General features: G+C 43.7%; 1 protein-coding gene across 2 annotated transcripts in view; it reads right to left on the bottom strand.

Annotated features, from left to right (window-relative positions):
* Positions 1–26,665, bottom strand: part of ITPK1 (inositol-tetrakisphosphate 1-kinase) — a 149,350-nt gene that overhangs the window by 17,161 nt on the left and 105,524 nt on the right. For both annotated transcript variants that reach the window (XM_082059620.1, XM_082059621.1), the window contains exons 6-7: positions 5,517–5,615; positions 3,790–3,830 (exon numbers count right to left, since the gene is read on the bottom strand). In XM_082059620.1, coding sequence (XP_081915746.1) covers positions 3,790–3,830; positions 5,517–5,615 — 140 coding nt within the window. The remainder of the gene's footprint in view (positions 1–3,789; positions 3,831–5,516; positions 5,616–26,665) is intronic.

Here is a 26,665-nt window from a genome sequence, read left to right as displayed (position 1 = left end):
AAAGTCCTGAAAAAGTTGTGTTCTAGTAATCTGAATATTAACCTCTCTTCATTACTCCAGTGATACCAGGTCTTGTTATCCAGAGTGGCAGAAGGGCATGTTGGTAGTCAGGTGAATACAAGTAAGGACTGTCCAAGGGCAGAGAACCTGACATACGTTTTATCTTCCTTTCCTGTGGGCAAAACTCCCTCCCACTAGTAAGGATGCTTTGGTTAGAGCACCTTCTCCCTCTGAAGAGCCTTGAAGACAACAGCTAACCATGCAAGCCTTGAGCCTGATGCCTACCTCAGTCAGTGCAGGATGCATAACACTTGCCAGAAAAGTTCCTAAGCTCTGAAACACAAGTTTTTTCTTATGCCTGTTAGTATTTTCTCACTAGCCTGCTTGGGTCTAGTCTTTTACTCCGGAGCGGCTAAGAGAATTCCTGTGGGTCCCACAGTGACTCCACAGGATATACAGAATAAAATTGGAGCTTCCTGACTCAGCATGGTGCAGATGAGTTATACCGCTTGCTCGCTCTTTCCATACGCTTCTTGGCAGTTTTTGTGCCTTCTGAGATTAGCTGTATCTTAGTGAAGAAAGGGTCACTAGAAGGATTTTACAAACAAAATTTACCAGTTTGTGCTCTCTCTCATATATTACACAGGATCAGCTGCTCATTTAATGTAAGCTGTACTTGCAGACTGAGTTTTTGCTAACATCTCAGTTTGTCCCTGTAATGAAAACAGTAAATATAATAGGTTTTGCTGTTCAAAACCAGCCATGGTAAATGATGTAGTGATTACATATTCTTAGTTAGAAGTCTGACCACATATTTGTCCTTATTCCTCCTTATCTGATAGACCACATTAGGTCATATAACTAGCTGCACACATGCACAATGACTCAGTAGATGAATATTTTCTGAGTTCAAGTCAATGCATGCATTCAATACCTACTTGCGGTTGATATTCTTACTCTGTCTCTATTATACCAGATGCTATCTTTCTGACAGCACAGAGTGAATCTGTGAGTGGTAAAAACCTGTACAAGAAACCTATTATAGGCACCAGAATCATCCATAAAGAAGATTCTCAGTACCAACATCATCATGCCTTATTAGTTTCTCACTGGTGGCAAGAAACACTGCTCTCTTCCTCCTTCTGCGTAGAATGTTGGCATTATAGTATGTACAACATCATACTGGCAAGAACTATGCTGTTCCTATAGTGTTCTCTTCAAGTATTAGCTAATTAATCCCCATAAACCACACCTTCATAAGATGAGCAAGTAGTTATTATCCTATTTTAGAAGTGTGGCAAGCCAGAGAGTTTATCTTCTCGGCACTAAACTGACCCATGCTGCTGGAAACCGTATGACACTTCGCTTCTGCAAAGCTCTGTGCCAACAGCCCCATGGACCAGCACATAACATATACAACGCCCACGGTGTTGTGTTATACTGCTTACTGTGATGTCTCATGGATTTTAGCATGCATGAGGACAGCTCCAAGAATTTGCTTGCAGGGTGCACTTGCTCTTTGTCATCCAGTGCAGACCTGCTGCGTCCGGCAGTAACATGGGAACAATACTTTATATCATAATTTCCAAATGGCATTCCTCATTATAAATGCAGAGCTCTTTTGAAGGCAAAACAAAACATTTGGCACTGAGAATTTTTACTGACAATGTCTGTAAGGAATTCAGTCTCAAAAAACACAGTGATGTTCTGCCTTTTCATTCCTGTCTGCTTGGCACTTAGAAAAAGAGTTATTCTGGACACATTTCTTCAGGTTATGGGTCTCAATGATGTCTCACGGCAGCTTTACTGAAGCTCAGCTATGTTCTGACCTGCTGGCAGTTGGAAGGACAGTCTTCAGGTATCACTTCTGTTGATGTCTAACAAATGGTGCTGGAAAAGTGGGGTTCAAGTTCTGAGCTGGCCAATGCGACTTCTAGTGCAAAAGCCACATAGAAGTGTGGGACAAGAAGAGGCCACATAGAAGTGTGGGACAAGAAGACTAATTAACAGCACCTTGGCTTAACTAGCTTGTGTTTTCACAGCAAAATGTTGAGTCTGCCAGCCTTCGGCTGCCCCTGTTAGCTGGTACTTGAACTTTCTGAATAGTCATCTTATGAAGAAAAGCAGGTTTCTGGTAAGGCTGTGTTCTAGTTCCTGTGTCAGCTCTGCTGTGGGAATATCTCTACAAAATATGAAGTGATATACCAAAAGCCAAAAGAGTAATTTATAAAACAGGCAACTGTTTCTTGCTTCTAGACCTATGCTCCATCTTTTAGACATATTGTACTGTAAGCAGAGTATTTATTCTACGCTTCCTTTGCCATTTATTGACCATAAAATAGCAATTACAAGACAGTTCCTCTCTGATCATAAATATACTTCTGGATCACTCCTGAGAACTCAGCAACTCCCAAAGTGACTACTACTACTAGCTATGTAAAGTAACATACAAGACTCCAGGCTTTTTCCAGAGGTCCTCCTAGGACCGAGTCATAAATTCCTGTGATGAAGTGCAGCTTACAACTGTATTTTAGTCTAATTTTTGCTCAGAAAATGGGATTCTCACAGAAGGCTGAGATATGTCTTCACTGTGTGAAAGAATAGCAAGGAAAGATGCACCAGGGAAACAAAGTCCAAGCTTGACTGGATAAGCACTGAAAGGTTCATGTATTTCAGGCTGCAGTTGCAGAGGAACCTTTTACAGAAAAATCAACAGGGAGTCTTAAATTAATTCACAACCCAGTCCCCAAGTGTTCTCAGGAATTCTAGCAAAAATTTATAGTGGCTGCTCCAGTAAACTTGCAGGAGTGTCTGTCATGCCTGTAAAATGACCCAAGCTAAGGCCAGCATGAAAAATCTAGCTGCATTTTTAAAGGAAGTACTGGTCACTCAAGATTTTGGCTGTAGGCATTCTGCTCATCTAGATTTACATTTTACTTCAGGGCCTTCACCTCCCAGAGATGCTGCAGCAACAGAGTTTACGTTTCAGGAGCAGCTGGGAAACCTGGACCGATGACCACGTTTTAACAAAGGAAGCCAGGCATTATGAGAGCCAGCACTGAGGGCTGAATTCTCAAAACTGAGCTGTGGTAAGCAGGAAGGCAGGAAGCACAAATGGAAAAGAATTAAAACAGGACTCAGCTTGCCTAAATTTAGAGGAAGCTAGGCTTATAGGGAATGCACTCCTTCCAGGAATACACAAACATTTTAACTGCAATTGCCTTACTGGAAGGAAAGGGAAAGCAGATAGTTCTACTAGTCTTATTCTTCCCACAGCTCCAGTCATGTTATTACAACTGAACATGCCTAGAAACTGTCTCTATTTGCTATTTCCTTCCCCTCAAGGAGAGGAACCAGCTGGCTTTCACTCATACCTCTGCTTCATCTGCAGCACTAAACCATTTCTCACCTGCCCCACATATATGCTGGAAGAGAAACATGGTGAGGTGGAAACATCCCTTAGTGTGAGCTCCCACCAAAGCAGAAGCTGAAGGAGATTCCCTGCAGACAGAGCTGACTGGAGATCACAAACTGCTAGAAGAAACTAGACGACAGAAGCCAGAAACCACTAAAAAAACCTTCCATATCAAGAGGTTAAAGTCATATTTAAACTAATTTCAGATAGATCTGAAAAAATACTGATGTAATAAGCACAAGGGAGAGGCAGGGGAAGGGAACTCGTTTGGGCATAGCCCTCATTCTGCCTACTACAGGACTGGAAAGCACCAGCCAACCCACCCTGGGGAGACTGGAAGTATGGGATAACACTGCAAAAGGTTTTTAACTCACCTCATGAGAGTTGGTTCCATGGGCCACTCTGGTTTTACAAACTGGGTAAAGAAAATAGAAAAAACAATGCACCAGTGAAACAGGACACACAAAATCCATTCCCACCCACATGTGCAAACACTGGAGTTCACCAGACCAAGGCAAGATACCAATGACAGTCTCTGCTGGAACAGCACCCTCAACAACCGCAAAGCTTGGCTTGCTTCAAGCCCTACTCTCTCATCTCCTCCCTGTAACTAAGACGCAAGCAGAGGTCATTTTAGGACTGGACAGAGATGCTAAGCATCAGCTAAGAAGTTAGTACCAGTACTGGTATTGCTGTCCTGCCCACTCAGAGGGCACCTTCACAAGTACCTGGTTTTGCCTGAAGCGGGAGCTACTTTACAGGTACCACAAAACACCACTATCCTGAAAATGAGGGAACTGGGATGCAGTGGCAACAAACTTCTTTTCCTACCTCCCCGGTTTCGGGGAAGAGGAGGAAACCAAATGGGCTGAGCTAGACAAAGATACAACATATTTTTTTGCAGGCAACCATAGAGGGGGCCAAAGAAAGCAGAAAAATCCCAGCAGTTCTTACTCCTTCATATTCCTTATCTGCTCTATATATACTGGTTCTCAGCTCCATCCTAAAGCCTATAAAAGCAAAGCAACAACATGCTCCTCCTATTATGAAACCAGAGGAGAGCTGAAGACCCTGGGACTCACACAATCACTAAAGCTGATGTTATTTATATGTTAAATAGAGGAGATGAAAACTTGCAAGGTGTGGGGGAGTGGATAGGACAAGACCTCCTTGGAGGAAGACAGAAAGAGCACTTCGACAATATCATATTCTATAGATTTGCAATGCTATGTTTTAATTTCACCATCATGTAAAGGAGTTGATATAGGCCTTCTGAATGTATAGGCTACGCTGCTGAGTGCTGAGCACAAGCCAGTCTGTATAGAGAAGACAATGTGCAGGGGCGAGGAAGGGGGGTCAAAGCCATTCAGTGGGAGTTAGATTACTGCTTCACAGTCTAGCTTCTGGAGACCTGCCTCATTTCGGAGAGTGATGGCAGGGACAGAAAAACATGCTTTTCCCACATGACTTTACCTCTGAACTTGGCATATGAGGCAAGTACTGAGGGAACAAACACGGACTAACCAATTCTGCTCACTTTATACTACAAGGAATCAAATCAAGGAACAAACTAAAGCACAAGACCCCCAACAAAACTTGCTACAAAGCACAACTGTTTGTGACTGTGAGCCCTTGAAGCCTGCTATCAGTGGTCATTTGTACACTCTTTCTTCTACCCTCTAAGATTATCTCTGTAGTCTTGACCAGGGAAAGGAAGGGACCCGTGGAAAAAAGGAGGCGGTCAGCAAGGCAGTGATTTTCTTGAAAAAATCACAGCTGGCAGGAGAAACATCTTGCACAAGTTCAGGGCAAGAGGTTAACTTTGTTACAAGTATTAGTACTTCCCAGGAACACATGTTTACCGTAGCAAGCTGTTTAAAGTAAGGAACATCAATAAAAGGCAAAATAAAAGCTGACAGGGAGGGGTTTTGCTCCACATTCCAAGCAGAATGCTTCAGAGCATTTGTTCCAGGAAGGTGTTAACATCCCTGGTACTTTGGCAATGAAATCCACACTCCCACAGTGTTGGCTATGTCTTGGGGGATGCATGTGCAATATTCAGAACCTACCAGAAGCACAAAGGAAAAGCCCATGTACATACTGAATGGGAATGCCAGTCCTTTCTTCTCTATAAGCTGCAAGGTATCTTCTCCACAGGCACTTGTCAGCTCCATAAAGGGTGGTGAACAGATCCTCTCATCTGCAAGACAAAAAAAAGACTCAAATGGAGATGAGGTGTTTAGCCTCTCAGCCGCACCATTACCCGCTCTCTCCACACTAACTGCTTCTTGATAGTGAGCTTTAACAGTTGACACTAAAGCAGCAGAAAGATTATCAACCAGGCCTGAATTTGGGTTTCTAGAAACATTTCAGGACGTGAAAGGTCCAATTTTCAGATAATCTAAATGGAAATATAAAGCCTGTGTTTTCACAGGCAGCAAAAACGATCACCTGATTAGGAATATGTAGCTGCACAAGACTTAGTCAGTGAGGTGAAAAGCAGTTGGGATCTTAGCTCTTAATATTTTGTCTTCAAGCATAATTTTCTAAAGCATTTTAAAAAAGCTGAATGGTCAGCAAGTGTGGCTGGAGTAGGCAGTCTCACCAAGCCACCATGACTGTAGGGCCCCTCAGGTGGCAGACTGCAGAGTGGATGTACGTCAGCCAAGCCGTCAGCCATGTCATACATCCCACTGCCCACTGAGACCTCTGCCGTGACAGCAGTGCTCATTCAGCCTGGCAAAGCCAGAGCCAGCACTGCTGCGACACTGGGACTACTTGGCAAGACGGCTCAGTGGACTTCAACTAAAGAGGAAAAACACAGGAAACCACAGTAAACAGGGTAGGTCTGCTCCAGGTGTTTCTGCTGCTGTTGCGCTTGTTCACATGGGGTTGCAATAAGGCTGGAGTCAAAACCCAGCCCTCTTAGTGACTCAGTAGGTTGAATTCACTGTAGGTGAACTTTGATTCCTTTACGAATGCAGCAGGAAAACACTGTAGGACTTGAAGTACTTAAGCACAAATCTCCACCACTCAACAGGGCCGGGTTGCAACTTGAGGTGCAAAAAGAACCTTGGTTTCAGCCATGGTTCTGGGGCCGGTCAGCGGGCCCAAAGACTTTCAGACAAAAGCTGTGCAAGCATTGACAAAGTCAAAGCAAGAATATCACCCAAATAAGAACAACAAGGCCAAGTGCAAGGTCCTGCACCTGAGCTGGGGCAACCCCCAGTATTAATACAGGCTGGGGATGAAGGGATTCAGAGCAGCCCTGCCAAGAAGAACTTGGGGGTACTGGTGGCTGAAAGATTGGACACAACCACTTGCAGCCCAGAAAGCCAATCGTATCCTGGGCTGCATCAAAAGGAGCGTGGCCAGCAGGCCAAGGGAGGTGATTCTGCCCCTCTGCTCTGGTGAGACCCCACCTGGAGTCCTGTGTCCAGCTCTGGAGCCCTCAGTACAGGAAAGACATGGACCTGTTGGACAGGGGCCAGAGGAGGCCACAGAAATGATCAGAGGGCTGGAACAGCTCTGCTGTGAGGACAGGCTGAGAGAGTTGCGGTTGCTCAGCCTGGAGAAGAGAAGGCTCCAGGAAAACCTTGTTGTGGCTTTCAGTACTTAAAGAGGGCTTATAAGAAATCTGGAGAGGGACTTCTTACAAGGACATGTAGTGATAGGACGGAGGTAATGGCTTTAAACTGAAAGAGGGTTTGGACTAGATGAGCTTTGAAGGTCCCTTCCAAGCCAAACTATTCTATGATTATATGATAAGTTGAGTTAGCTGCACAGTACTGAACTGCAATCCAGAATGGATCTGCCAAAACTCACTTCTAAGACTTATTCCAAGAGAAACAGCATGATACCTTCCCCCAAGAAGCAACTGGAGAGCAGCACAAATGATGGGAGCAACTGTATCTGGCAAACTCAAGTCACAGGTTTCTATCAAACATGAAAATAGGCAAAATGGGACTGTTAATACCATCCACATCTATTCCAGTGAGCACAGAGAATCCAAACAGGTGGAGGTTACCCTGTGCAGATGGTGCAGAAACAGAAAGGTGCATACAAACTAAAACCCCAGCAAAACTAACTACATACTCTGAGAGCCATGCATCCAGAAATCACTTTATAAGCATGGTTCAGACTAATGCTTTTCACTTAATTATAAGTATAGGTTTATGCACGTTCTCTCACACAGAAGGGAAAACTGAATCACTGAAAAGAACAGAGGCAAAACTCTCTGTATTTTGATATCCATATCTTAATACATGCTTCAGCGCTCTGAGAACCTCCGAGAACTCTGGTCATTAGCAATACTGTTGCTACAAGAAGTTTTCTGCAAAAAGAAAAGACTATTTTCATACATCCTAAAAGGAGCAGGAAGATTGATGCTTTGAGGTCAACCTCTACAAAGATAAACAAAACATCCCCTGCTTCAAAGCTTTCAATTCCCTGCTATGAAAACAGAAAGCGGCATCCAAAAGTGACAGGTACTGTAATATTTACAAGCCTTCGCCAGAGCAAAAGTTCCTTAGTTGGATGAATTTAAGGAATCAGATTTAGTTTACAGATACTGGGGAACAACTTTGGCTTGGCAGCTCTCCCACCCATATGCTTAAGGCTCACAAATAACTTTGCCTTCAGAGTGCAGATGCAGAGGGACATATAGTTCCATCTCACTTCCCTCTGTTTCTCTCCCATGTGAACAGGAATGGGAGACAGGGAGGATTCAGCGTTCCTGCTGGTTACATGACAAGTGCATGGGGAGATAGAGGAAGGGGCAAACAGTCATTTATTTGACTTTTTTTCTTATAAAAGACCACCTGGATCAACAAAAATTAGCAGAGAAGACTCTTTAGCATCTCAAAGTGCTCCCACTGACTTTGCACTGCACTGGCATTTTCTCCATCACAAATGCAATTCTAGCCCACTGAAGCCTCTAAAACAGATCATGAATTCACAGCCAGACCTGAGGACAAACAAACCCTTGCTCAACACAAGACTTCACGATGGCCTACAGCTAGAAAGCTGCTGCTCTAACTGCACACACTGCAGAAAGAAAAGATAGCTGTAGATTTTTTTAAAAAGTCCTCCAGCTGCCAGTGATGATCCACTCCTTCTTCTGAGGGTGGCAAGCACATGCTGAAGCTTTCTCTCATCAGCCAGCTCCTGCTACCAGTGGCAGCAGTCTCAGCACACCTTCCCTGCACTGAGGTGCAGGACAGACCTAATTAAATGGCTGAGGGTCAATCTCAATACTGTTTTACATCCATGGAACTACACCATACAATCCACGAAGCGCAAGTGAACATCCAGTGGTACACTGAGCCCTCCTCTCTCCTCCTGCCGGGACAAGCTGCTCTAGCAGGATCTTACTGAGTTGTGGTCAGGTGTTGGACCCTTGGCCACTGTCACTGCTTCTCTGCAAACCAGTAGTGACTGGTCACCAGGGGAAACCACTGCCAAAAAGGACAACACTAAATATACAAACAAATAAACATAACAATCTACAGGTGAGAACAGGCAATGTGAGTTCCCAAGAGATTATTACAAATGCGATTTCTATGCTTTCCACTTTGGATCTGAAGCTAAAACGCAGGCACTTCTTCCCTCGCTTCGGGTGTATACATTGAATCACACAATAACCAGCTATCCATAAGCATTAACCCTATCCTCATGCAGCCTTTACTGAGCCGAAGATATCAGCAGGAAAAATCTCTCCATAAGTCAGAGGACTGCTATGCGGCTGTACATTTTTAGGGGGCACAATTAGAGAGTGGTATTTCCTTCTTCTTCCAAGTGCCTGGTATTCTCAGAGACGTGCCTTTGAAATATGGCCAGGACTCCAGGTGGACCATCTCACATCAAGAACTGCCAACTTAAGAGCAACACGGAAAGACTCTTTGGATCAGGAGAGGCTTCAGCTCTCACTTCAGACAAATACCAAAAGTATCTGTAGCATTTTTGTTGTTAGAAACAACATGCCATAATTAAATTTACAAGTCAAAATGCTGTCACTGTGTTCCTCCTCATCTTTGTCCTAAATTTTATTGTATGCCTTGGCACAAACTTTGTGGTGTCTGCTTTCTATATTTTCCTTAAATTATTCTCCCTTTTCTTCAAGATTATCTGATTTCATAGGGAGCTTCCTCTCTCTTCTTTTTCACTTTCTGCACTTTTTTCTCGCCCCCATCCCCATTTCTTCTCTATGCTGGTCTTTTTTTTCAACTACCATTTCTGTCCTTCCACCGCTACCTACACTTTATCCCTCCATCACCTTTGAAGGGAGATCACAGCTGGGATCAGGCTCAGTGTAGGGGAGGCGGGGACCTCTGAAGACAGTGGGGAAGGTGGCACATGTGGGCTGGGGGTGACCAGCAGCAATCGCCTCTCTCTGTACTGCCAGAGCACCGCTCCACTCCCATGGAGCAGTGATGCTGCCATGAAGGTGGAAAACACGACTGTTGAAGGCCAGTTAACAGGATGAGTAACACAGCTAACCATCAAGAGGGAGGTGAAAGAGTACTCCAACCAGGGTGTTGGTGCCAAGGAGGGGATTGTTGCGGGTGAGGTTCAACAATAGTAACAGAATTAACTGGATGTGAAGATGGGGAAGATGCTGACTGAATACTGGCTGAGGAAAAACGGTTTTCTGGTAGTGAGAACTGGCAGAAATCTTTATGCTTGGGTCTTGCTTCAGTAAGAGATGTTGAGCAGTGCTCCTCTACCCAGGGCCTGAGCACCACCAGTGGCCTGCAGACAGTTATGGGATACCCGAACCATCAAAAAGAAGAAGGCACAAGAAACCCAACACTGAACACACACTCCCATACAGCAGGTAGGCAAAACAGAGGAAAAATAAGGCAATACATGTTTGTTCGCAGCTGAACTGGATCTTATGTGATAGTAAATGGAAACCACTGTGACATGGCTGTACAAGACAGTCCTGCAGTGAGGGTAGGTGGCCCTTGCACTATAAGAGGTGCTGACACAGAAGGCAGCTCTGTATCACTGTGGGAAAAAAATAAACCATGAGAACAGATGAACCATTAAATAGTTTCCTATTAATATTTCTTTGGTCCTTATGATTTTGGAGAGATAAGACAACAAATAACAAATTGCAGACACCATGCTCTGCATTCATAGATCAACAAACTGTATTTCTTTGTCTTCAGAAAAGGAGTTTAAAGACACAGTTCAGGTCAGAGATTTTCTGTGAGGACACCTCAAAACCTGGGGCTTGGAAAAAACCCTGAGGAGGGCACTGCCTATTAAACTTCAGATTTACAGTCTCAACGTATCTCCCTACTGAGTAATTCATCATCCTTCACTACCTAACCTAGGGATCAGGAAGCAGAGCAGATAGGCTGAGGAACGAGAATTTATTCCCAGCACCATCAACCTCTTGCCACAAGACCAAGACCAAGTCCCTAAACACGTCCTATCTCTACATTTGCATTTGCAAAGTGTGGAGAATGCTTTGCCTCCCCTTGGCAGGGGGTGCTTTATGGAGCTGGTCTAAGGATGGCTTCCGGAAAAAGGCTTTTTGACGCTACCGAGGTAATTTTAAGAGCTGAAAAAACTACATTTTTGAAGTTTCAGTCTGATCATCACCTACCTAAATCCCGAGAGTGTTACTAAAAAAACATAAAACAAAAGGTGTGTTTACTCTAGAATATCCTGTCTTCTGACCAGGCTCGGTACTGTCTCATAAGCAGCAGCATCTTCTCTGGTAACACACAGAAAGTAACAGGAGCACCAAATGAGGGGCACGCTGAGGAGAATGGGAAGGTAAAACAAGTTGGTAGTGAATTTCTGGAACAGGTGGAGCAAGGACACGGTCAAAGGAGCACACAAGGAGGCCTGGAGTCCCCTGGGTATGCAACAGGCTTGGCCCAAAGCATGAGTCTGTGACCCCCTAATTCTACTTAGCAATTACAAGTGGAGTACAGCTTGTGCCTGAGTGCTCCCCGTGGTTGAAAAGGCTGCCAGGATTATTGCTGAAGAAACAGGGCGCACAACCTCCGAATCGCAGAATGCTCTATGCAGAGAAACAAAAAAAGCTCCTCCTGAAAAGTGCTGGTCTCTGCTGTAAATGCTCAGTTAAGATAAGGAGAAAAACATCCATGTCAAAATCAGGACTGGCTCAGGTCAGTCCTCATCCATCGTGCATGGAGCAAATGTTAAGCCTTAAGCTTTCTGAAAAATTTACAGCAGATTGTATCAAACTTTAAACTTCCTACTTTGTTGAGAAAAGCCATTTTTAATAGAATAGTTGGCTCTGTGATTTGAAAACACTTAAGACCCTTCAAAAATAAATATATTTTCAGTAAAACACTTCCACTAGCTTGCACTGCTGCACTCTGCTCCCAGGGGAACAGCGAGGATGCAGTCAGGGCAATGCCTTTTTCTCCTAATACAATAAGGGCAGCAAATCTGAACTTCCAGCTCACCACTGCCTTCTAAGTTCATTTTCAACCAAAAAAACAAGCAACCACACAGAGAAACTGGCAGGTTCTTTTTTTAGCATGCAGCTGAACCTTATCTTGAAGGTATCTTAATTTAAATCACTACACAACTGGGTTTTTTTTGCCCTTCAGAATCCCTTTAATCACTGTAAAATTATCACAGCTTTGGACTGTCACTTCTGCTAAGGTCAAAAGCTGGTACATTAAGGAATCAGCCAAGTTAGGCCAACCCACAACTTCCAGTCTCTATCAGCTGGAAGAACCTCTTCCTCACTCCTTCCTCTAGGAGATAGTTTTTCAGTTGAAGCTTCATAAACCCCACAACCTTATTCATAAAAACAACAGCTTCACAGAGTGTTTCACCAGGTTTATTCTAGCACTTGTAAGCTGTATTAAAAATACTCTCAAGTTGTTTGCCCTTCGCCTCAGATGTGTGTGCAGGCGGAATGTTGGCAGAACAGATTTAGTTCAAACGTGTGTCGATCTGTAATCACCACTGAAAAAGCAACCCGTACCTGAATACCCTCGTGTTTGCAGCTTACTTTGATGTCTGTGGGGGGAAAATTCCAGTTCTCATAATAATGCAGCTGTATTTGAGGACTATTTGGCAGCACATTCCAGAGACACAAGAGGGCAGAGCAAACTCAGCTTTGAGGGCACGATTTTAACCTTACCCTTGCTTGACGTACAAGGAATTGTGCACTGAATATCTATGTTAAATGGAATATCTGCAGAGCTACAGACTTCAATTCTAATAAACTAGTGATTTTGAAGCATCTGGGCAGTAAGAAAATCTCACAACTGAATATAAATAAAGAACTATTCCAAAAATTCACAAGAACTTTTAATTTCCACACAATTTAGGAGTGCTAATTCTGTTTTTGGAAAAAAAAAAAAAAAAGAACCACCATAATGAGTTCAGCTTAGAGTGGAGAGAAATGATAAAAAGATAAAGACAACATAAAGCTGAAAGTCAAAGCAAAGCAAACCTGACAGCGTTCTTCCCCCAGCTGAACTCTTCTTCAGAGACAACCATTTCAGAAAGCTATGTCTGTACAGGATCCTCCCCTACCTTTTAGATCTAGACTTCCATGTTATGTCCACTTTCCTCAGAGAGCAGGATGCTCCTTTCTGATTCTCAAGAAAGGGATTCACCTCCTCTCCTTGGTGCTCTGGGTCAAAGAGGCAGGTTTTACAAAGAAGTGTTCAGCTGACTTGTGGTGATGGAGCCTCAGGGGTACCTGGCAGTAGAACACTGAATTTGGTGCAAATATATTGTTATACACGATGTGTTGGGGCTTGATGGAAAGATGTGAGCACCAGGGCCGTCATGTACTTGAACAGAATATGTAGCACCAAGTTCCTCATAACCAACTGATGTACATGAGAAATTCACAGCAGAACACCAGTTTGCTTCATGCACTGGGATGGTAGTCATACCCAGGAATCTAAGGTGAGCCTTGAAGGCCCAATGCCGAACTCTTCACTGATTTTATTTGCCTGTAACTCTACTGACTTAAATTAGTTACTTCCTCCTGGCTGAAGAATCAGTCTCTCCATGTCTTACACAGAGCACATTGTCTAATAAAAAAGAAAAACACCAGTGAGTATATTTATGGCAGAGGGCATGACGAAAGACATGACACAGGCAGTTTTTTCTTGTCCATGACAGAGTTCATTTGCAGACATTGGAGTACCCAGAAGAGTAGAGTCCACTGAAGCTCTTTATAGCTCTAATCTAAGACGGTTGATGGCCCTTAACCAGATCAGTTTAATGAGCTTTTGGAAGCTAAATCCTGGGAGAGACTACACAATGCATGTCCCACGCTTTCAGTAAATACCACTTCCAATCTATACATGCTGGGTCAGAGGCAAAGCAGCAGACTGCGAGGAGCGTGAAATATTGACAAAAATCCCTCTGAGCTACAGAAGCATCTCAGGGGCGTGCTGGAAGGGGCTCTGACAGCACCAGCCGATACCCAGATCAAGGCTCCACTGCACAGCAAGAGTCCTGCAGCAGCTGTGCCCCAGCTCGAGCCACACCATGCCACCGACGACAGGGGAAACACAAATAACCACCTGCCTTTTATTACTTTACCAGCTCACATGTATGTGAACACGAAGTGCAAGAGATTAACATGCAGATCTGTAAAACACAGCAAGATCTTGGGGTAGCACTGGGTGACAGGAGAGGCGTATTGCTGCTGCTGCGCTGCTGAGCAGGGGTGACAGCAAGGCCTGTGGCATCTCCAGTCAGCACTCCTGCGGGTCCACCCCTGTGCTGGGAGGTCAACAGGGTTCTCCACAGACTTCATGACCATTGGTTTCATCTGAGTTTTATTATGTAAAGCAGCTTCCCAGAACACAACTATATAATAGCAATGCATTTCTTCCTGCATCACGGATGAAACATAAGAACATGCTATTTCAACAACAATAGTGGAAAGAACTGTTTAGTCTAAACCAAATATATGTTTAAACAAGGATAGAGAAACCTAAGCTAAGACTCAAGAGCACATGCAAATGATCATTGATCCCAAGTTTACATGTAATGTGTGGGAAACAAGAATGTAACGCCCTGCCCTAACATTCCCTTTGCACAGGTCAGCAAACTTTTCTAGCACATGGGGGACTTTTACATTCTACACTGCTCATCATTCAGAGCTCGCACTCTGTTGTGTGGAAGGAATAGCACCAGATGAACAGTTTTTATTAAGTAACATTTTATGCTTTCAAATGAAGATCTTCAAGAAGCCTTGCAGACAATCCTGAAACACTTAAGAAAAATTTAACTGTGAAACACTGGTTTTGTTTTTGATTTTGAAGAATTCTGCTCCGCACTTGTTTGCGATGGCTTAACTGGAATACGGTGCACCACCCAAGGCTGCTGCCCACTACAGGGACTGGTGTGATTTCATTGTTTTTCCAAAGTGGGGTGGATAGGACCCACTCCGAAACCAATGAGAAGAAAGAACTTCTGGGACAAACAAGCTACATGTATTTTAAACACCAGAGAGAAAACCAGGAAAGACCTACCTACGTGGGAAAGCTTTGTTGGTGTACGTTTTTCTGTTACAATTATGTTAGTATAACTATAGCAAAGGAATGCACACACACCACTTTGTTTACATTGGATTAGTTTCTTCCCTTAAAAAGTCTTCAGACAGCACTGTCCATTTGTTTTGCTAACAACTGCAAAACACTCTGGGTAGATATTGCAGGGAACAGCACTCCCACACCAGATCCCAGACGATGAAAACACTGTGCACCACTTGCGTGAAGACATTGGGAGGCAAAGACCATCAGTCCTCATCCGCTTGTCCCAAAGCCGCGTTCCACACTGCTGATGGGTTGCAAGGAAGAAATCCTGTGCACCAGGATTCTGGCTGGCACCGTGAAGAAGAGGTAGTGGCTGCTGAACTGGAAGGGGCATGCGCCCAAGCTTAGTATTTCTGTGGATGTCATCAGCAAAGATGCCAGCCCTCCAATAGTATCCAGAACTAAGTGGTTTCTATTTCTGTTTTCTCATGGGCTGTTTTCTCATGAGGCTGGTTCTTTGACCCCATTGTTGGTGCAATGAATGCCTGAGTCCTTGGTTTGATGTTGGGCACATCAAGCAGTTAGCAGCAGCCAGAGCCTCTTACTCCCTGAAAACCTCAATGCTTCAAAGCAGCAAGTCCAGCATTTGGCCACCTCCAGTAACACTTGTGCAGGAGGGAGATGGCAATAAAAAGGCAGCTGGAGGAAGGACAGTTCCACTGGAGCAAAGTCCCTGCCCGATGTGCCAGCACCAGGAGCCAATTCCCTGGCAGCAGCAGCCTCCAGAGTGTGGCTGGGTGCTCCCAGATGCTGTGTGCCCACGGATAACGGTGACGGATGGGGGAATTCATCTCACCTAACTCCAGCCAACTTGTCTATGTGAGCTGTCTGTGTACCAGTGTAGTCAGTGGCAACGGGTACAGCTGGACAGTGATTTGCCTTATACAGTCAATAGTTTGATACTAATTATTTCTGGACATACCTCTGCTCCCTGACTGCAGAGAAACGTAGACTTCTAGTACTGAATACACATGCAACTTTTAGCTAGATAGTGTCAGGTGGAATGAACTGCCTTTGCTGTCAGACAATTGAATTCACAAGAACTGTCCCTGCAAAGTAATCATCCTGTTTTCCCAAATGTGCATTCCTGTCTTGCAGGGAACAATGCTGACCTGTATAGTCGGAATACACAGAGAAATACATCTAATTTTCTGCCTTCAGATGCTACACTGACTCCTAATCCAAGAACCTGCTACCATCTCCTGTCAAAAGAGCATGACAGTGAGGGTGTCCACATGAGGAAATGCCGTGAAGGAAAGCCGAGGAAAGAGCTTGTGGATGATTTTCTGAGTTTGTATCTAGCAGCATTGGCCAGGACAAATAGTCTCCTGAAACATAACCTCCACTTTGGCAAAGACTGGCTCCCAAATAAACTTACTAGTATAATTTTACTTGTTTAAAAGGGAGTACAAATATTACCCTGGCTCACCTGGTAAGGTGCGGTATGTCTCTGTTTTGTCTTGGGCTTCTCAGCACAGGCCTGCTGCTGCTGCTTATTGAATCTTTTTGCATATTAGGCCTGGATTACACCTCCTGCTCTTGCCTAACTGATTAGTATGGACTCACACAGCAAGGGAAGTCTTCTGTGTATCTCTTTGTACTGCATTGGGCTGGAAGAGTTGTAACAGACTCTGCAAGTAGATCCTATCTGCTGACATAAGGACTACATGTACTGAGGTATATTTTTTTTCATTGTATTATCCACTGAAGACTTCATATAACAGTTATCTCTGTGATGCCTAAAACCCAACTAGTCAGAATTTCAGGTGCATGGGAGGTACTTTCCCTAAAAATTAAAACATTCTAAAAACTGCTATGCTTTCTACATATAATGGCCACTTCTTCATTTATCTCTTCTTTGTCCCCTCCCTTTCACAAATGCAGCAAAATATCTACTGTCTAGGCCCTCTCATCCTGGGGGTCCTTTAGTTAAAGGACTGCCCCTAGGTCTTCTCACACATTGCTGGTTGTCCTTTTTGTCCACCCCTGAATCCAACCTGCTCTTCTAATCAATGACTCAGCCCTGTCACCATCCCTGACCTTCCCCTTTGCTGCTATCTTGCCAAAAACTTTCTCAAGGATAAATTCCTTCTGTGGTAGTTCTAAAACCAAGTCCTTCCTCAAGCCCACTTTGCCAAAACTCAAGCTTATACAATCACATTTTTCCTTTTTCCTGGGTAGCTGGATCCTTTTGATTTATCCAACAAATAGAAAGTTGTAAAGAAGTGTCTTATATTCACTTGTCTTCTCAATGAAGTATCTATGAAAAAGTCAAGTAAAACCTCAAGAGAAAGAATCCTCAGATACGAAAGAACTGAAGAAAACTGAGCTACAGCATAGCTGCAGACTAGACCACGAAGACAAGGGGCGCTGAGTGGGTGCAGGGAGCTGTGCACGAAGCCCTTTGAGCTCCTGGCCGTTGTCCACAATGCCCCAGATGTACTGTACCTACGCCAAGAAATACAGGGGACACAGACTCCTTAGAAGGCCAGACTATACCATGTGCAGCCCATACCTACTGTCTGGGAAGCCCCTGAGTTTGTGACGAAACAAAAAGTGTTTCCGCGTTCCCAACAGCCAGTGACAGGATGCATGACAGTGACCAGAAGATGCCTTGAGCCACACAGACACATCCATCTAGAAAAAAACACCATACTTTGAGGCTAAGAGTATCTGATCAGTGAAGAGCAAAGTTCCCCTTTCTGTTCAGTGTCAATTCCCAGTTTTCACCAGATCCTTTCCCAAAGGAAAAGGAATATCTTGTGTCTTCAGGAACTGCACTTCTTTGAGCAGTAAACAGCTGCAAAGACTTAGAATACTTCATTGGCACCTGCTGATTATCTTCCACCCCACTTTCTGGTGGGCAATGATGCTGCAATGATATATTGAAATCCTATGCTCTACATATCATACATCCTGCACAGAAGAATATAAAAGTTACTAATAGGAGAAGTAAAATCACAGGCTAAACTCTATTCTTAATTATGTTGTCATTAAAGACTACCCAGTTGGAAGAATGCTGGGTTCATACCACCCCAGTTGTAGGATCTGAACTCCGCTGTGTAGGTGGATTAGAAAGTTATGGAAAGAGCTAAATTCTTGGCTAATTTTCAAGGAGAGATACATTGCTAAGCTCAACAAGCTAGACAGCTCTCAGCATGACCCGCCATGGTTTGTATAAAACATTTTTGATTTAGTAGACATGCTATTTCCTTTTTGTCTGATCTATTTAATGACCTTTTTCCAGGCTTTGGGAATCTTGGTACGCGTTTTCTTTTAGGCAGATCGAAAATGCTGCGGTAAAGTCAGGGAGACAAGACATTCAGAGACATGGCATTTCCAAAACAAGGAATGTATCTGCAGGTCTGGGAAAGCTAAACACTTCAAGGACAGCTAGCAGATTTCTGAAACATGTGGTCATGTCTTTCAGTCAAAACGTTACTAATCTGCTTCCCAGTAGATGAATAGAATTACCTTGTATTTGCAATGATTAAAAAAAAAAACACCCACAGAGTAAATAGTAAGATTAAACTTTTCAACTACTATAGCTAAAATGCAGACAAAAGAATGCTTATAGAAAAACCGTGCTTCTGTCACTGATGTATATTCCATTTATACAAACTTCTTCAGATGCATGAAGTTTCACATGCATCAAAGATTCTTCCAGCATCCCTGGGCTATCGAATGGCGGCTCATTTTACTGGCAGGGAAGCTGAAGCAGACCCTCAGAGAACCAACCCAAGCAACAATGGGCTTCAGCAGCAGGTTCCAGCTCAGGGTGTACCAGCAATTCTCCCAGGCTCTCATACAGCACTCCCCATGTGCAGATCTTTCCCTTTTTACAAAGGCAGTACTCATCACTATTCCGTTTTGCAGACAGTGAAAACAAGAGACAAAACCCTAGAAGGACTCCCCAAGAGACAGCCTGTGGAGGGGGGTGGAAAACCTCATCTTTTAGGGCTTGACTCCATCTGAACCAAGAATGTATCAGTTCCTTGGTCTGTCCTGAGTGACTAGGCATTCCAAATGCATCAACTGAACAATATTTTTTTGTTGAAGTATTTAAATACAGAGAAAATAAACAAATACTGAAGTAAAAAAGTACAGTGGAAAAGTCTGTAAGACTATGACCAGCATTTTAGTTTATTCCAAGAATGTAGAATGTGATCCTAAATAACATTAGGATTTGCAAAGATACGTAACACAGACACACGGCTCAAGCTTTATATGAGATTTCCTCATATGTCTGGAAGCTGAAATCCTTGTCCATTTGTTTGGTTTAAACGTTATGTTCTTGCATTCTTGTGATTACTAGAGATTGCTTTGTTGGCCTTTGCACCAACAGATGATTTCATGTAATTGTAGCTGTGCCATCAGCACCACATAGGTATCCAAACATGCTCAGTTCTGTAGAGTCTCTCAAACACAAGGATCTGCACATCAGCACTCAAAGCACTTCAGAAACAAGCTCGACACGTGTTGTACAAACACCTCAGTTCTCTGGGGTGGGGAGGCTGCTCTTCTCACCTTGAACTCATATTTGGAGAAGCTGAGATTATGCAAACATGAGAGTTGTGAGATTTGCCCTGACAAGAACATTTCAGCTTTCCTTCCTCTTCCCCGAGGCCAGGACTGGCGCCATTTGTTAGTAGAAACCCGAGCGCCACGTGTTCAGCAGCAAAGCAGGGTACAGCTTTTCTGGGTCACTTCTTCACATTACCAGACAAAAAAAGCAACAGAAGACATCAGGCCACTGCAGACAGGGTGCTATAAAATTCAACACTGTGCTTAAAAAGCAGGAGTGATGTACCTTCCGTCTCACAGGGAACAGCTGTCAAAACCTGACCCCAGCAGCTCCTCTCCGAGACGCAATGTGGAGGAGGTGCTGCTGCTTCTCGGTGCTGCTGAATTCAGCTCGACACGGACGGGAAAGCACTCGGAAAGGAATGCCGCGTGTGCCGAACACGGACGCGTTAGCACCCCACCAGGACACCAACCCGGGCGGTACCAGCACTTGTTTTGTTCCAGTAAATCTGGCTATTAGTCACGTTCATGCACCAACTGCAGCAGCCAAATGCTGTAGTTAGACATACGAGACTTGTACAGGCAATTCCTGAAACTCATTCATCCCCTGCCAAAATACAACGTGCTGCCAGTTACAGAGGGGGATTTCTCACTCCAAGAGTAAGCGCAGTATTTTGTTTCCAAAAAAGTACCAGGAGTCAGAGGAAACACAGGACCTGAAAACAGGCAGGAACGTACCAGGACTCAGTCTGACAATGCGCTTGTCCTCGGGAAACCCTTAGTTTTAGCACTAAAAGAGGAGGAAATGCCCTGAGCACTTGTTGCAACATCTCTACAGGACAAGGAATCGGTTGTACTGTTGAACTGAGAAAGTGGAAAAAAAAATATCTGTGTTCAGACCTAGAGAACCACAGCAGGTGCCAATATTTTCCAGTCTTCAGGCATGCAACATCAACATTTCAAGCATCTCCGTCAAGTGTTTAATAATAGTCTCTTTAGGTTCCTTAGGAATTGTCTGCACAGTGTATAGCAAAGTACAAAGGCAGGAAACCGTGGGGAGATGTGATGCTTTACTAAAAGGGGAAGCAGAGAACATGCCAAGTTTCTTGGGGAAAAAAAAGATGATCACAAGCTGGGTAATGCTGCAAAGCACACGGCTGCAAACCTGATGGTGGTAAGGCTATCACAGCTTTTGAAAAAGCTGGGGAGCCACAACCAAGACAACAGGGTACCATGAAAGAGCACATGGCAGTAAGCTTACCTTGCTCATGCCAAGATCTGTCGCTAATGCTACTTGATTTTGCAGACCGCTTTCATACCAATACCCAGAGGAGGGAGGCATCCTGTGTACTTTGTTCATCTGAGAGCAACAGTTCAGGCTTCCAGGTAGGAACAGGCAGAGAGGAAACAAAGCTTAACAAGACTCATACCCTACTGCTCTTTCTAAATGAGAGACCAAGACATGATCTTAGCACAGTCATTACTGGACTTCTGGGACTGCACCAGCTAAATACACCCTGTACAGCTCAATTCTCTCATCTCCTTCTGTCACCCCTGCTTGGGCCCAAGGACACAGGCTTTATACTCCAGCAGATTCACAGAAGGTGAGTATTAACTCCAAGACTGACTGATAAGGAAACCACAAAACCAGAAAGGCCCTTCCTTCCCAACAAGCCCTCGTTGTTCACCTGCATTTTTCTGGTGTGAGGCTGATGAAGAAGGCAAGCACCCACCCACCGTTCAGGAGAAAACCAGACACTTATGACATTGACGCTTACTTCAACCATGAGCTTTCTATGCCCATACAGTAATTACTGTGCAGATGGGCCACTGGAAACCAGTGCAACCACCTCACTGGAGGAGCCAGGGGCTTGATCCTCCTGTGGTGTCAGGACTGGATCCTACTGCAAAGGAAAGCAGAGGTCTGCTGATTCCTGGAGGGATGCAGAAGGTGAAGTGAGATCTGAGGAGGATGGCATTGCCACAGCTTCTGCTGGCTACAACAAAGCAGAAGACACATCTAAGCCAGGGCATATTCATGGCACACAGATGATACCTGAAGATCTTTAGAAATCGTAACCTTCTACACTATGTGCTTTACTCAGTTCGTATTCTTCCCTCATGAGCCTGGGCTAGATGCTTATTTGAATTTGCTTCTAAATCTGCAGGATGACTCCTGCTCTATATACCATGGTTATTGGTTTGTTACAGAAACGAATATGCTGTCCTCAATGCCTGTTCCTTAAGTCTGCCCAAGTAAGAGAATATTCTATAAACATATCCTGTCAGCTAGCCAATACACTCATGTTATTTTCCGTAACACTGGTGCACTTTTATAGCTCTTCCCCTATAAATACTTAGGAAGTCTATTTCAGACAAGAAATTAATTTTCTGTATGAAAGGCAAATAGTAGGATAGATGTTCACATAGCACAGTGAAAAATGAAGCATTGCAAACACATCATTGCCAACTGGGCAATTATCGTTTCTTCACGTGTAAGAGTCTGAGAGTTAGGTATGAATGAAGTTACCACCCTTTCCTCTCCTCTTTCTGTTTATCCTACTGAGCAGGAAATCCCAGAGAAGTCTCAGAGCCCACATTTAATAATGCATCTAAGAACCAACTTAAAATTTTTAAAGGATTTTCATTTATTAGAGGTCATGATCACTTTCACACAGCCCTGTACTCATTTTACATCAGTTTCCCTCAAAAAATACCCACGGATTTTAATTTCATTTTTAAACTTTGCATCCCATTTCAAAAGTGCTTTTATTCTCCAGCATGAGTCTACTCATTATGTTCTGCCTTATGTAAAACTGCCAAAATCCAGGGTTAAACTGCAGTCAGCCAGATTTCAGACCACTTCTTCAGGAAAACACAGCCCAGGAGTGGTTCAGAGGCCACTCTCCAGCTCAAGGTGGGGTCCCCAGCGGCAGCATCCCACCTCAGCCAGCAGGTACAACCTGCAGGCACCTGCACCAGCATCTTTAAAATAACTTCACATGCATTTCATTCCAGATACTGACCAGAGAAGACTACAGAGATGAGATGTCCACCGTTCTTTTATTTCAATTCCCATCTGACTACAATACAACCAATAGGAGGAATGAGAGGGGATGGGACTTAAACACACCATATGAACCAGCTTATGTGTTTCTGGTTTTCCTTATGCCCTTCAGCTTATCCTGGTCCACAAGAGAAGAGTGGTCTCTCTAAGAGACCAAAAAGATTCATCTAAGAGGGATCAGGAAGGTGTTTTTGTTCCCCAGGATGAGGTTCATCCTTTGTGTGCCAGGTGTGCGGAGCCCTGCGATGCCTCCAAAGGATGGAAACTCAGATGCATGTATGTAGTGATGAGGTATGTGTTCACATTCTCCTGGGGTAACTCTTCCCCAGTATTCACTTTTTTCTCTGTATTTTGTTTTTCCTTCAGGTTCCGCACTTCCTTTTTTCCTTAGTCTTTGCCAGGGAGTTCTTCAGCGTCCCTTGCTCATTTGTTTTGCTTTTGGGTTTTTTTCCCAGCATCAGGGTGACTCCTGATCATAACGGGACAAATCGGCAGACAAAGGCTACTGTCAGATGTCTAGGGAACAGTATAAAACCACAGAAACCTTATCATGACATTGTCCACATCATACCCCATTGCAGCAGCCATTTAGGGACTTAATCAGGAAAGTAAGGGGTTTATCCATTCTCAATAGGTTTTTCTGCCATCAATCTAATTTCTTTTTTGAACCCACAAAAACTGGCTTTCACATCCTGTGGTGCTGCATTTCCTTGTTTAGCTATGCAATACAGGATAGTAAAAATGTGTGTGTTTGTTTTTTAAGGTTACCACCTCCTACTTTCATATTTACCAAAAGAAACAACACCTTGCTGTTCCCACTCATGGTCAGCATGCTGCTTCTGATTCACACAGGCCTCTGTCGTCCTCCCTTCTCAGCTGCTTCAAGAAGTTTTGAGTTCTGCATTTCAGTTCAATCAAATCCTTTGCCAGTGAAGCTACTGTACTGAGGATGGAAAAGAAAGGGTCTGGCCACAGTAGTGAAGCATTTCAGTAACACATGGCAAATTTCTGACAGAGACACTTGAAAGCACAGGCAACCAGATGATTTGTACTCATTGCACAAGACTTGAAGAAAAAAAATCACACTTCTCTAAGCTTGCTGCAGGACTTCAGGCTACTTGGATTGTGTTTCAGTGTACCCTTGTAAGGCTAGAACAGTCAGTTTCCGAAAGAAAACTAAATATTTAGTTAGAAGAAGTTGGAGAAATGCAAGAGAACACTATGCTTGTAGATGCAGGTCAGATTTTGAACACAGTCTCCTCCACAAAGTCCTGACCTCTCATATTGAAGTGCACTAAACCAACAAACCTGGTTATTAAGAACTAGAAACTGCTCCAAAAAGATCATAAAAACACTTAAAAGTTAGCTCTTTATTTAACCTTTTTAGTTCAAAAGGGAACGCATTTCAGCAAAATTGTACAGATGAGAAGCTGCACTTATGCAGTTACAGAGCATTAAACACACCACATTCCTTTTGTGTCATTTAGAAAACTAATCAGAGGCCATCACCAAAGAGATATTCTGTAATGCCTATGCAGTTAACTAAGGTTTTAAATCCTCCCACCCTTGTGTTCAAGAGGGAGAGATTCCTGCTTTAAGAAAGTGCTGCAGGCCTGACTCAGAATTTGGTGGTGCTGGTCAGACTCTGGCTTTGGTCCACAGTTGTGTCCAGATGTGACTTTTCAAAGACTAGGATGCAGGTCGGCAGGGAACAATGTTCAAGTGTGATGCCTGCAGAGAATCTGTTTAACACCACCCACTGCCCAAATACACCACAAACCCTTCATCCCCCAAAAACGCACTTGCCTCATTTAAAATAAAAAAAATGCCATACAATACGTGTCCTGCTCATCAACTCCAACTAAGAACATAGGCAATAACATATAGCCAGGCTTTAAGTTAACTTTAAACCAATAATCAGGTTTTGTAGCTAGACTGTTCTGTGGTTTGGTTTTTTTGTTTTGGTATTTGCTTTATAGCAGTAGACGTCTGGTTTGGGGCTCAGCTTGAAGAGCTCAGAAAGCAGCTCAAGTGCTGCTTTTGAATCCTGAAGAAACTTCATCCAATGGTCTTGCTCTCCCCTCTCCCAGAGATGTGCTCAGCTCATGACACACGAATCCCCAGCCCACTGCAATGTGAAAGGAACCAGATCTGCCCAACTCCCTTCCACAGCCCATCTCCTTCCTTGAAAAGGAGCTGTAAATCCAGAGCCTGCCATGATTCTGAGCACACATGCCCAGCAACGAGAGCGACCTCATTACTGAGAAAAAGATACAGCCTGGAAGAAAAGCATGTTTCTCCTGCATCACGGAATGCCCATGGATAGATGCAACAGTGACACAGAAATGACCTGCCCTGGAACGTCGCACGCAGCATGGAGACTGCTGCTGCTTTAGGCTTGGCCTGCTCCAGCCAAGTGTAGAACTTCAGGACGTTGTAAGACTGAAAATCAAAGCAAACAGATCCCTCCGACCTCTGTAATATCATTTGAATCAGAAATTACATCAGAGGTGTTGGTTCTCAGCAGAGTTGTTCATGGGATGACAATGAGAATTTGGTGAATAGACATTTTCCCATCATGGAAAACCCTTCTGTATGGGCACCATTGTTCTGTACCATCAAGGTCAGCACGGGCACAAGAGACGTCAGGAAGGCTTGGGACAAATGGCAGACCCATCCCAATATTATCTTACCAAGCCATCAGCTAGCGATGTCTCAAATGGTAAATGCAATAGAAAAATAACAAATAAATCCTGTTTTAGGAACAGCAGTTCTCTGGTCAACTCACTGCACCAAAGTTTAGCTGCAGCTCTTCACAGACACACATATTACGCTTGATTAAAAACCAAATATACAGCCTAGTTTATCTGAACTACATCTGGTGACATATCACCAGTCCATCGACTTTTCCTCCCCTACATCAAACTTGGACTTTAGCATATGTAATACTTAATTATGTGCAAACAAGTCTTCCTCCAGGATAAGGATCATTACATTATCATTAATTTTAATTACCATGCTATCTCAACCCTGGATATGTTGCCCAGCCCTAAAGATACGTTTTGTTTCAAACTACAAAGCAATCTCTCTCTTCTGGACTGTTTTTAAAAGCCATGACTTTTATTTAACCCTAATGACAACCAGTATAAATGAGAAAACTAAATCACGCCACTGAAATGGTAAACACCAAATTCCCAGCAGTGTTAATGTTTCTCTGATCCCTTCTTCCAAGAGGCTGCTCCTTGCAATCTGATCAAACTTGAAAGCCCAGAAGTACTTCCGGAGATTAACTGGTGAAGCAGAAGAGAAGAGAGCGAGTTAGGCTGGATGGTGAATGTGTTTCATTGTGAAATATTCTTCACACTCGATCCCCAGGGATCTTTTTATTAAACATATTTTATATTGCTTGAATGCTATTGAATTTTCATAACCTCTCTTCTGTAAACAGTCAACAAAGCCCAGCACTGACACTGGTCTCAATTGACTGCTGAGAAAGCAGATGATGGAGGAAGATACATAGCCAGAGGTCCTACCAGGTTTCTTGCACCCCTTACGTCACACGAAACATGTGAGTTTTTTACTTGGCTTGAGGCAAATCGAACAGACATGGGCTCTAGAGACACCAATGGGACAGTACAATTTTGGAGATGTTAACAGATGAGGATGGAGAAAAAACCCCACTGCTTTAGGTTTTGGCTATGTTTGGGGTCATTGGGATCTGAAGCCTAAATAGTATCTCTTCTCATTCTTCTTGCTTGCCAGAAGTGGTCTGCAATGGTGAGACAAACCACTGTCTCAATGACTAAAAATCAAAAGACTTGGCTTTAGACCCTGTGCAGAATACAGCGCTACCAAGTAAGTGCATATCTACTGCTGGTATGGAAGGACACATGTATATCGTCTAGTTAACTCAGCTTATAGTCTTAACCCAGATGACCTGAACACTGAAATCTGCAGCTAGGTTTGGAGGTACTTTAATTCAGGCATGGGTTAGATCTGGGAACTCACTTTCACTCAACTACTTAATGAACTTCCTGTTAAGATGCAAATTAAAACTAACCCTAAAGTTTTACTGAACACCATCAATCCATCAAG

The sequence above is a fragment of the Streptopelia decaocto genome, assembly GCF_964273445.1.
Source record: "Streptopelia decaocto genome assembly, chromosome: 7".
NCBI lineage: Eukaryota > Metazoa > Chordata > Aves > Columbiformes > Columbidae > Streptopelia > Streptopelia decaocto.
The sequence above is the reverse complement of the archived record's forward strand: the minus strand, read 5'-3'. Positions and strand labels throughout refer to the sequence as shown.